Source organism: Pocillopora verrucosa, chromosome 5 (genome assembly GCF_036669915.1).
Source record: "Pocillopora verrucosa isolate sample1 chromosome 5, ASM3666991v2, whole genome shotgun sequence".
Taxonomy (NCBI): domain Eukaryota; kingdom Metazoa; phylum Cnidaria; class Anthozoa; order Scleractinia; family Pocilloporidae; genus Pocillopora; species Pocillopora verrucosa.
Genome location: NC_089316.1, coordinates 11,472,161 through 11,484,706, shown reverse-complemented (window position 1 = coordinate 11,484,706; position 12,546 = coordinate 11,472,161). Strand labels below are relative to the sequence as shown.

Genomic DNA, 12,546 nt, shown 5'->3' with positions numbered 1-12,546 from the left:
ACAAAATAGATTGCACACCCAAGTTTTTCCAGCATCATGAACAAAGTCACGTGGAATATGAGCCTTTTTAGTCAGCTCCTCAATATATATATGTTATTTGCCGGCTGGGAGGTCCGTATGGTGAAAAACTGTGACCGAGGTCTTGAAAATACTGCCCGAGGCCTACGGAAATACTGCCCGAGGCCGTAGGCCTCGGGCAGTATTTTCAAGACCGAGGAACATTTGAAAACCAACAGAACTAGTTTGGCAAGGCCTGTCACGACAATGTTTTCTTAAAAATCAGTTAATGATCTAACGGAAAGTATTATTTACTCTCATCGACCATTCATTCATGTACGAAGATTTACCTCTGTTCATTAAGTAAACGGCGAGGAAAGTAATTGTGAGTAAATTCAATTTTTTATTTTGAAGTTGTGAGAGTTTGCTCGTTTGTTTGCTGTAATGGCGTGTTTAACTCTGATCTTTCCTTCACAAAAACTAAATTCGAACGGCACACTCCAACGAGACACAAGGGAATTTAATGCAGCCTTTTCTCAATTCCTTCAATTTCTGTTGTGCAATTTAAGGTACAAATGTCCAAATTGAACGGAATTGGAAAGACTCACCAGGAGCGTATATTTGTTGTAGAACTTAAATTAAAACTTCGCTCGCTTTTTTTTTACTATGAACAAATTGCTCGAGAAAATTCAGATAGTAAATGAATGAAAGTTCCATCGTTCAGTTTAACTGTAACCAAATACCTCACGTTTCAACTTTCTGGGTACTTTTTGTGAACGATTAAAATTAATTGCAGACGGTTTTTAGGCCGCTTGTCAACCAACGTAATGACACTATTGTTTATACAAATTCATTCTGAAACCAATATTTTTCTGTCAACCAAAGTGATTTGATAGAGAGAAAAGGGAGGATTCATAAGTTATTTATCGGCTTGAGGTAGTGACCGACGTGTTTGCTTAAAAATACTGCCCAGCCGGAAAACGAGGTATATTTATGAGAAATGACAACGAAAGTTGGGATGTACTCGGCGACTCACGAAAGCGTTACCGTGGCCCGTGGGCAGAGATAGGAAAATACTGACCGGGTAAAGAACCAATCAGATTGCAAGATTCGTTACCGTGCCCTCTAAAAAAACAATAAAAAACAGTATTTTCAACTTGTAACACATTCTTTGTTGTCCTCAAGGTAGACCAAAACAGTTTTAAATTTATGAAATAAAATGTATCTTATGGTCCAAAAATGCTTAGGATAATATTTATAGTTATAGAAAATGTACATGTATTCACAATGTAGTGCATATCCAGTGCTGGTGGGGTTTTCTGACATGCCGATTTCTGGACAGAAATCTTGAAACAAAAACAAATGCAATAATAACCTTCCTTAAAGCTAGTTGTTTCTTGCAGCAATTCTTTCGACTGAGAAAAGAGTCGCTCTTTCTTCACGCTTGCAGCGTAACTATCACTTAAAGAAATCTGTAAAAACCTTGAGATTCTGCGGCAAATGATCCTACTTTTTTCGACGACTGTAGCACAGTTTACAAATGTAGGCAGAAACCGCGTGGACGTTGCAATTTCGTAAGCGCGATGTTAGTCGAACATCGTCCTTTTCTTACTCTACACCAAAAATCGCTCATAATCTTTTCCTATATCCTTAAAGCAAAGTATATATTTCAACTCGGACGCTGAATTGCAAATTTACCCGAAAAATGGGAATGAATTCACTTCAAAGTTGTTGTTTATATCGATAACACGCCAACACGTGCCACTTTAGTTTGCATAAATTAGAGTGACGTCACAGAACACGATTAGTGTCAGGTTTGCGTAGACGTTCCGGCCTCGCTTCCGTTTCACCTTGTGGGGGAGGGTACGCCTACACGTGGGCTATTTTGACAGCTTGGTCCTAGGATCGAAATCCCGAGTACTGCTGACCAGTAAGGTAGCGGCGCACGGAAAATGAGCCATGCGATCGTACCAAGTAACCAGGAAGTAACAATAAGCAAGTAAAGTTGCGAGTGCTTCATTTGTCACCTAAGAAATGCCGCACAATCGCTACAACAACAAGTCCCTTCTTTGGAGCATGAGGTCACAATTAAAGCCTCGTCGGGAAGTTCTATATTTACTCTTTGAGCACTTTCTCCTTCTAGGGTAGGGATGGACGCAGGAAACTGTCAGAAGGACCTTAAGAAATTTTCCAAAGAAGAAGGGAAGAAGGGGTGGGGGGGTGGTAACCCTGCCTTTGGCTTTACTGGGTTAGTGCCACTGAGACCATGGAAAGCTCCGGTCGGATGAGCCTTATAGCTTCTACATGATATCTGACATACCCTTTAACATCGTTTTATTCATCAAGTGACGGTTCAGCCGAAAGTTATGATATACTTCTATTTGCCCTAAACTTATTGTGGTTTATTCTATCTTAACTTACGAGTGATTTGTTGAATCTGTGAACATACAAGTTTTTCTAATTTCGCCCATTTAAGGTAATCCGCATTCCGGAATCCAGGAAATTTTTGTTTGTGGAATCCGGAATACTGGGCTCTGGAATCCAGAATCCAGCCTTTGGAATCCAGGATCCCGCTAAAAAGGGAATCCAGAATCCACTTGCTGAAAATCCATTTCAAATCGTATTAGCGGCTTTCACCCGCATCCATGCAACCACTGTAGAGTGCAGTTCACTCACGGGATCAATCGTTGCTCAAAGTGAGCTTTCAAATCCCACAGGATTAGCTTGGAACATCACTATGGCCGCTATTTGATTGTTTTGGAACACCTCTAAATAATGATATGGCCGCTAGGACGTCCTGTGAGATTAACTTACCTTGTAAAAGATACGCTTTAGTTTTGCTTTTAATCGAGGAATTTGTAGATTTCTGTGAAAATAATCTAACTGTTGACAACTTGGATACTTTGCTTTTGCCCGCTTTGCCCGCCGGATTTTTAAGCAAATTGGGCGCACGGCAAGCTTTGGCACCGCAAACTGCGCTACTTTTATCTGGCACCTAGGGTCGAGGTATCGACCTCAATACTTAATACTTAATACTCTTTTCCTTTTCGACTCTTTCAAACTTTCTGGCACTTCTGACTCGCGACTGACCAAAATCAAAAATAAATATTCATTTTCCATAAATCATAATGAGAGCATCAAAAAGTAATATTCTCCTGATGGCCGTGGAGGCATAGTTGTAATTAGAAGCCAGACGAAAGGCAGGAACTGTCAAAACTGCACCAGTCACTCAGAGCACGTGGAGGGACACAAGCCGCAGTATACAGAAAATTTGCAGTGTCTTTTTCAATATTGATATATCATTTGTTTATTCGATTTGCTCTTTCTCTAAATCTCGATACTTCAATCATAATCTAATGAAAAAGCAAAAGGCGGAGAGGGAAAGGTAAGTGTAACATTGTAATGATTCAGTTGATTTTCTGTTCCATTTTAAACTAACTTAACCTCCAGCGACACTTACAAAAAATTGCTGAAAATGCATCTTCAGGAGCTCAAGAAACCGAAGAAAGAAAGACAAAAAAGAAAAATGTACGATTTCAAGATCATCGAGGTTTGAGGATTTTTGTGTATTATGAAACACTTTTGAATTTTTTTTCGGGTTTGCAACGAACAAACAGGAACGACAGAGGTTTTAATTACAAACTATGGTCAGTAATAATTTTTTCTAGGTTAGAGCGTAAATCATCAATGTAGTAAAATTCGGAAGTTTAAAAGAAGTTGAAGGACTCGAAAAAACGCTTTGCTAAACTTGAAAATACCCGGCCAATTGTTTGCATCTCATGGAACAACAATGTATTATGCCTCGTTCAATGATGAAACGCAACAAACGCATAGCATGACTCGCTTGTTAGCAGTGATTTAGGCCTTTTGTCGTTTTGAGATCAGTTACGCTAGAGGCTTGAATAAACTCTGCTTGTTAAATATTTTATTATGCTACCTGGCACTGGTCATGAAAATCGCTTACTTGGCGCAAAATTTCGCCCGAATCGTGATTCACACTTAAACACACACTTTTTCAACTTGAGAATACCTGGCCAATTGTTTGCATCTCATTGAACAACAGTGTATTATGCCCCGTTAAATGCTGGAACGCAGCGAACGCACAGCATGACTAATGTAAATGAAGATCTTTCGCGATTTTTCAAAGGTGTAAGTATAGTTGAATTGGTTTAACACCGTTTAATGCGCAATCTCGTCGAACATCATCGCCAAGTACATCTAGGAAAACAAGCTTTTCTGTCCGCGATTTACTCGGGGTGTTATTAAAATTTTATTCCAGTTTAAATTTTTGCCTCAATTCAATGGTTTTTGTTTAAAAGGAAAGTTTAAAAAGTAATTTGAGATGATAGGGAAATATTTTTGAGCTGTTTTCTTGGCAGTTCTAAGTCAATTTTATATTTAAAAAAAATTGGCCATCTTTTCCAAGTCGGAACAATGTTATGCTGTACCAGAAAAACCTTTTAGTCCAACAGTTATTTACAAATTAAAAATGATAAGTAAAGATTTGAACTATTAGTTCTTTGTTCCTGTTAAATCACTTGAAGAACCTCTAGGAACCTGTATGAAAGAAATGCGGCCTGGCCTCTTCAGAGTTGCTAAAAGATGTGGAATTAATGGACATTGGACTTAATAGACGGACAGTCTCAACAGGTATTCCTTCAACAAAAATTTATCCCTTAATTTGCTGTTATACATTTCAAATGTCATAATTTCAAGTTTCATAATTATCAAATGTTTTTATGGAAATATAAATAGACAAACATGCATTCACAAACATGTCCTTTAATAGCGAAATCCGCCATTGAAGTCATTCCTAGAAAACGAAATGTGAAAATTAGGGGCAAACCAGAGACCAAAATCTGGAATCTTTTGTGTTTTGGAATCCGGAATCTGCAGTGGCAGAATCCGGAATCCAGCACCTGGAATCCGGAATCCACAACGTGGAATCCAGAATCTAAAACTGTCCTGGATTACCTTACATGGGGCGACTAATCGTTTTTCTCCGAATGTGAACAGAATTTCGTGAGACTTAGTGGTGTATGAACGCTGTTCTTCTACGAGGACGTGAATTCAGGCAAAAGATTCAGTAATCTTTTTTTCTTTTGTCGGTGACACGGAGAAGAGAGGGTCGCGGAAGTGGTTTTTCTCGTGAATCTAATTGTGCACACTACTTGCTTATTCCATCTCCTGCTTCTACTATATCCTAATCATATAGACGATATTATGTTTATGATTATGTTTGTTATGTTGCTGTGGAAATTAATCGCGATTCGCCATTTTCATTGAAACATACAGTTCCTCCTTAACATTTCCCATGTGAGTAACTGATCCAGCGAATTGGCGAAGAGGATCGTCAGACTTCAAGTTTGATCGCAGACTATAAGCACAGCCCCAAGAAAAATAGTTTCTAGGCCTAAATTTTGCACTCACGACTTTAATTGAGCTTTTAATTTTTACTGACTCAGTCGTCTATTGAATATTTCTTTCTGTCTTTTAGTTCTATGAACACTCTAAGACCTGACGAGTTTTTTATCCACTTTGTTGGGATTTAAAATAATTTCCGTCGTAAAAGGAGTGACTGGAAAATAACACTAAACTAAAGAAAAAAATTATAAACAGCTGGTGTCCTCATTTCTGCCACGAGGGACAAACAATTAAGCATAACTTGTCTGCAACATGATACAACTTGAGGAAGAAACTTGAGAGAGTTAATTAGTCAAGGAAACAAGAGTGAAAATATAATTTATTTGTGAAGATTGTCAGCTACATATTTATCTATGTCTATTTACAGGGCAAAACTAGGCTTCGAAAGTTGCATCATGAGACTTTCAAGGATTCTGGGCTGATAAAATGACTTTTCCCTGTAGATCATGCCCCAGTTGAAAGAATGCGAACGATTCCCTCGAGGGTGGCATGTAGGTTCCAAATCATTCGACGTGTTTGTCAATGACGTATCCTCGCTTTCAAAAAAGTAAATGTGGAGGACACCATTGACAACATCACTAAATGAATTTACACGTACAACAAATTACCTAAACTCAGCTCAACTTCTTTTCAAACGTGCTCTCTGCCACTTCCCTAAAAAAACTCGTCACGAAACTCCTCTCATCGGGAATTACTTAGGAATATAAAATATCATCAATTTGGCGGATGGTGCTTATTTACCCTGATGATAACCTTGTGTCGAAAACGTTTGGTTTATATTTTCTCCTGATAAATGGCTCATATTCCTCTATATTTTTTATCATTCTATGTTGTAATTAAGCACACTGCACGAGGGCTAAGGGAAAGAAACAATCAAAAGCCTCAGGGAAATTTTGGGAACACAATTGCCCGTAATTATAAAATCAATGGACTAATTTAATAGGCCTGAAATTTGAAACTTGCTTTAAAGCATTCGACAATTTATGTTGTACGCACCGACTCAGGTTTTCTGAAATTGAACACGAACCATTAGATTGTCATCCTTATTTAAACAATTGAAAGATGCTATTAAATTTTGATGAGGAAAGAGTCATAGAGGCTGAAAATTAATCAATTATAGATACTAGAATGCAAGTATCTATGACTAGAGAAAATTAAAACGTTTTTTCACCTAGTCCTTTCCTTTATGCTCTCTGTAAGAGAAAAAGACGATTTAACCATCAGTCCTCGAGAAGAATAGTCACGGTGAGAAAAAAGGAATAAAAGGAAAACACTGCAAAATAATGCAGTTTGAAGGAAACTTAAAACCTGTTTAGCAACAGGCCTATGTTGAAGGTCACCTAACAAAACATATCGTATGGCTTATACTGTTTTCATTCTCGCAATTTTCTAGCACCTGCCTATCTACTTAGGAAGTCGAAATGAAATAAACATTTATTCTTTTTCATCATATTCTTTCTAACAGTGAGGACTAAACATGCATCTCAGCATCATATTTCTTCTTTGCGCCGTTGACTACGGCATAAGCCGTATTTCAGGGCCAAATGTCAAAGCTGTTAACTTTGCCAAAAAGATAAAGAGACAAAAGCTGAACGGAAGCCTGATAAGAGATATAGAAGTGGATTCGGAAAGTTCCTGTCAGTTTGAGTGTGTGTATGAAGAGCGATGTCAGTCTTACAACTTTGGAACCATAAAGGGCGACTCAAACAAATTCAGGTGTCAACTAAGCGACTCTGACCGATTTGCTGGATTTGCTAACTTTATCGAGGATAAAGATTTCATTTACAGGGGAATAAAGGTAAGCTAAATCTGTTTAGTGCATCAAAAATGACTTCTGTTGTATCTCAGAATTAAAATCTTGATTAACTTTGAACTATTTAAGCTTTCATTTCTTCTTTTACCTCCTTATCTGCTTAAGAAGATCTGTAAATAATCGTGATAGAAATTTTCCGGCTGTTGACGTTAGGGGAAGGGGGCTCCACTCACGAAAACGGCTAGATTTTTCGCGAAAAATGTTTCGATTTGTTTTGTATATAAAGCCTTCATTCTTGCTTTTCTTTCAAGTAAATCTTCCATGTCAACTAATCGCATTTTGCTATCCAACAAGAAAGGATGTGTATTCTGTTGCGCTTCGTAATAAAATTGTCGCATATTGTAGCAAGACTTGGTTTTCTTAGATGGAGCGTAAGGAGACCCACTCATGGCTATAACCATCGTCAATGATGATAAAAAGATACTGATAAAAGTAATGATTATGACATTGATGATAAAAATAAAAACAACCATTGATTATGATATCATTATCGTCATCATCATCATCATCATTATCATGGTGGTAAATTCATACCCGAGGTCTCTATTTCCCTAAGAACAAGGCTTGTGTATGGTCTCGTAGACTTTGTTTATCTCCCAACCTATCAAAGGTTTTCTGTTGCACGTAACAGGGTGCGCAAGCCGAAGGCCATATCTTGAAGAAATTTGTGCAAATCCTGTTCGCAACCAAATGAGTTGCTATCCTTCGAATATCCCTGCGCTATTGAAAGAAAGAAACTCCTTTGACTTACAGATGTTTAGGAAGTTACTCGACACAACTTTTTTCTCTAGAGCGCGTGTGAAGAAGACAGTTTCCGATGTGGTGATCACAGTATATGCGTTCCCAACTATCAAGATGACAGCATTCGATGCCAGTGTAAGCATGGCTTCACAGGAAAACCTTGCGGTAGGTATATTTCGCTTTGTTTAGGTATAGAAAAAGCCTCAATTGTCATATAAAGAAGTGATTTCGAATAGGTTCTTTATTTCCTCGCAAATTAATAGAACCGAAAAGCTGCTCTCAATTATTTCAAGATGGTTTCAATTCCAGTGGCGTATACACCATCAATCCAGATGGCGGCAAACCAATCCAAGTGTTATGTGACATGATCACAGACGGTGGAGGCTGGACCGTTTTTCAGAAACGCTTGGACGGCTCTGTTGACTTCTATCTTAAATGGGAATCCTACAAAAACGGCTTCGGAGATCTGAGCGGAGATTTCTGGCTTGGAAACGACAATCTTCACCGTTTAACAGCCGCTGATCATGTCATGTTGAGAGTTGACCTGGAAGACTTTGAGGGGAACATCACATATGCTGAGTACACGGATTTTGGTGTGGCAGACGAAGCTGATAAGTACCGGCTTTTGATTGGAGGATACAAGGGCACCGCTGGTGACTCTATGACGCGACATAAGTAAGTAAGGAATTCAGGTTGACTGAGACAGAATCCATTTCCAGCCACGGGAAGCATGTTTCGAATAGGGATGTAGCTTTAGAAATTGATTTCGAAGGGAACTAATCATGAACGGCTTATCACATCTAGTTTGAATTTTGTATGTAAAGAGAAACATTTCCAGATAAAACAAAGGAAAACGTATGGCTTTGATGTTTATTTTGGAAGTTTAATGTTTTATTGGTCTCCATCTTCGTTTAAATTTTGAATCGTCACAATCACAATCATAAATGGGCATAACTAAAATTGTTCCGAAAAAATCAAAGGACAAATTTGTCATGTAAAATGTTTGCTTCGTCTGTTGCATCCGCATCAAAAAAATTTGAAAGCCGTCCAAAATTCCGTCAGTGCCTGATGTGTTCATAAGACTGGCCAGCCAAGTTTGCCACAGGATTAAACCTCCAATTTCTAGGATTCGTACAAGCCGTTTTAAAAATTTCAATCCCCGTGTTTTGTAACAAAAGATAACTATTGCCTTCCTACTATACTGCTTTCAGTTCAATTACACGCTGATCGTAGCTTTTACGACAAATAATCGACAAGTTTCTCACGGTTTTGTTTATTAAGTCGATTTTGTTCAGTTTTTACTTGGGACAAATGTTGTCGGCGGTGCATTTGAAGATTTGCCCGCCTCGATCAAAATTTTTCAAGTTGCGACAAACAATCTGCACTTGTAAAATGTTGATGTTGACAGGAAACAACTTATTCGCTAGTGCGGAAAGGCCCTAACTTTATATATTCAAGAAATTGATAAACCAAAAGACTTTCGGGAGCCTCAAACAAACTACATCAACATACACCTCCAGTAATATGTGAGACTTCAGTAAGATTGAGATCTCAACAGTTTTTCAAGGTTCCGATCTGATAAGTCACGTGACTTGATTACGTAATCGGATAACCCAGACTACCAAGAATGTGCCGCCTTTGCTTTAACACCCGCAAACGGATAAACGATCAAAGCTTCTTGAAAAAGGACGATAAGCCATAGGCCCCATCTCCTGCATCTTCTCTTTACTGGTCAGTAGGGGATGTTAAAGAACCCACGTACTTTTCGCAAAGAGAAGGGAACGAAGCTCCCGGTATTGGGTTAGGCCTGGCCTAGTTGTTATTAGTTTGTATAGGCTACCATCCAAACCAGCTTTAAAGCTGAACTTGATCAGCCTGTATAAATATCGTGAATAAATAAATAAATAAGTAATTAATGCTTTTTAGGTGTCTAAACAAGGTTAAAACAAGCTAACATGAAATTTGATTTCATTTCAGCAATACGAGGTTTTCTACGAATGATCAAGACAATGACGGAGGTAACGGCCACTGCTCCCAACTCTACAAGGGAGCCTGGTGGTACCAAAACTGCCATAACTCCAATCTGAATGGATTGTACCTCAATGGCTCCCATGAGTCTCGTGCTGATGGAGTCAACTGGCTTTCTTTTAGGGGCTATCATTACTCACTAAAACGCACCGAGATGAAAGTGAGAACCAAAGTATAAGAAAATGTCTATTCCAGGATAACGCGTCGATCAAATCGAGGCTTCAACAACCCCCCTCCCCCCCCAGGCAACACTCGGGCATTTGACTGTCGTTCTTTCAAAAGGGTGGGGAATTTGAACCTTTCCTGGGTGGGGTGGGCAATTTGTCTGAACCTGCCAAGTCCTTCCAGCGGAATACACCTGTTTTATGTCTTAGTATGGAGCTGTTAAAAGGTAAAGAGTTCACTTTCGCAAAAAGATGGCTACGAGGGAAAGGTCTACAAGAAAGTTACAGTCACTGATCTTGCTTCTTACAAAAAATTGTGTTTGAGCACAATTTTGGCCCCGGAGGACGGGAATTTGAACGAGCCAGTCTTTAAAAGTTCAAATGCCCGGGGAGTTTTAGGGGGGGGGGGGATGTTGAAGCTTTTGAATTGATTGACGCTTAACCGACAAGAAAACGATTTGAACTGAAGCTCGCGCTAAACCTAAGTCAGCAAGTTGATACGTATATATGATGACACTACTAAATTGAATTTTGTTAGTAGCTTCAATGCAATTTTTAGCATTGAATTAGTATTTAGGTGGAGCTTATAGTAAACAATGCCATTTTTTTTTTCAAAATAAAAACTGTCTGTTGCATCCATGTTTTGTTATTTAACAAAGTTTATGAAGCCTTGGACCTACTTCTAGTGCAATAGGAAGTATCTATTTCACTTGTATAGTCCTCACAGTTACTTACTGCGATTTACTATGGGACACATGCTCCCCATCATCAACGCTAGAGCTCGAGTATATACATGTATGTGCTGCTAAAGTCATACATAGACTGCCTTGGGACACTCAGGATGTTCTATCTTTGACTGTGTGGGATTCGTATTTAAATATGTATGAAACTGGGTGATTGCTTTTATTTATATACAGGGTACATAATGATATGGAGGCAGATGATATTCTGTCTTTTTAATGAGATCTAGAGTAGTAGTTCTAATTATAATTTATGCAACTCCCTAAATTTTAAATTACTACATCTTAACATTGATTTAGGGAGAACCTCTCTAGGATGAAGAGGGCTTTTAGCCTAGAATATAACCGTCAACATGTTATTTCAGAAGGAAGCCTTTACAAACTCGAATAAATACCAAGATTACTTTTATTATTGACTACTATTTGCAAACATTTTGATTTACACTTAGAACTTTAGATTAATAATGTATTGTTGTATGTCGTACATGCAAGTCCATATCAGCTCTGTTGCTTTTAACTTTTTAACTTACGATAAATAAAGTATTAATTGAAGTTCATTGATTTATTGATTAACCAATTCATAAACGAAAGTTAGCCTTACTTAGGTCGATAACGTTTTCTGAGTAACCAAGTCACCAATAACATTCCGTAATAGAACATTTTAAAAAATTAGGGGCACACGAGATTTAAAAGGAAAAACTAAAGGCATGTAACGAACTCCGTTCTCTTGAAGAAGCCATTGTGTGTTCCCTAATCTATCCGAAAACCCTCCTACTTTGTTCTGGTTTGTTTTGTTTTTTAGTTTCTTATTTTTTAGGGACTTTTTTTGGTGAAGTTTTCTTCCAAGTGGATACATTCGTTTTCATGGAATAAAAGCAGCTAGCGTCCGCTCCACTGTAAATTTTGCATGGGCTCATCATACTATAGGTTGCCTAAATTTTAGTCTCATTCAAGTTAAAACGCCTCGAAATATAATAGACAGCGCTGTCCCCCGAAATTCTGTTATTCTGTTTTTAACAGAGTAACAGAATAAGCACCTCCTAAAAAGGGGAAGAATCTATTTAAAAGCAAATTAGTTTTGGCATATATTGGAATTCGAAGTAGGTCATTTCCGTTTGCGCTAACAACCATACCAGAAACTAATCTCTAAATTACTGCAGTTGAGTAATTGAGTTATGCAGTTTAAAGTCAATCCCGAATTCAAAGCACTTCCTTTGATATAATACTCATACATTTGCACCGGAAAATAAACATGAGCAATCATTCAACTAGCTACTTGTTGGATATCAACAGTCAACTTATCCAACATCTGCCTATTAAAACGGTGTACGACGATATTCTAAGTAAACTTTAACAACTTCAAAAACAAAATACCAATCCAATTGAATTATTATAAGTTCAAATTAGTACATAATAATAAAACCAGGATTTGAAATTGTTCCCTCGATTTGACAAACTTTCCAAAAGCGATTTGTCTATTAGATATCGATTCTAAACATTTTTTCGGATTTGCAAAATATTTTTGGATTGTCCCTTCTCTGCTTCCGTAATAAGAGGTAATTTAGTGTTAACAACTGAGTTGAATACGTAGATTGGGCACCGTAATGAGTTAGAAGGCTTACGTTTCGAGCGTTAGCCC

General features: G+C 38.0%; 1 protein-coding gene across 1 annotated transcript; it reads left to right on the top strand.

Annotated features, from left to right (window-relative positions):
• The first annotated feature begins 6,622 nt into the window (after nt 1-6,622).
• Nucleotides 6,623-11,404, top strand: LOC131799801 (microfibril-associated glycoprotein 4-like). The gene is made up of 5 exons (XM_066167121.1): nt 6,623-6,666; nt 6,887-7,219; nt 8,026-8,140; nt 8,239-8,650; nt 9,953-11,404. Exons 2-5 carry the CDS (start codon nt 6,899-6,901, stop codon nt 10,179-10,181), a joined length of 1,077 nt encoding a protein of 358 aa, XP_066023218.1. The 5' UTR covers nt 6,623-6,666; nt 6,887-6,898; the 3' UTR covers nt 10,182-11,404.
• The last annotated feature ends 1,142 nt before the right edge of the window (nt 11,405-12,546 follow it).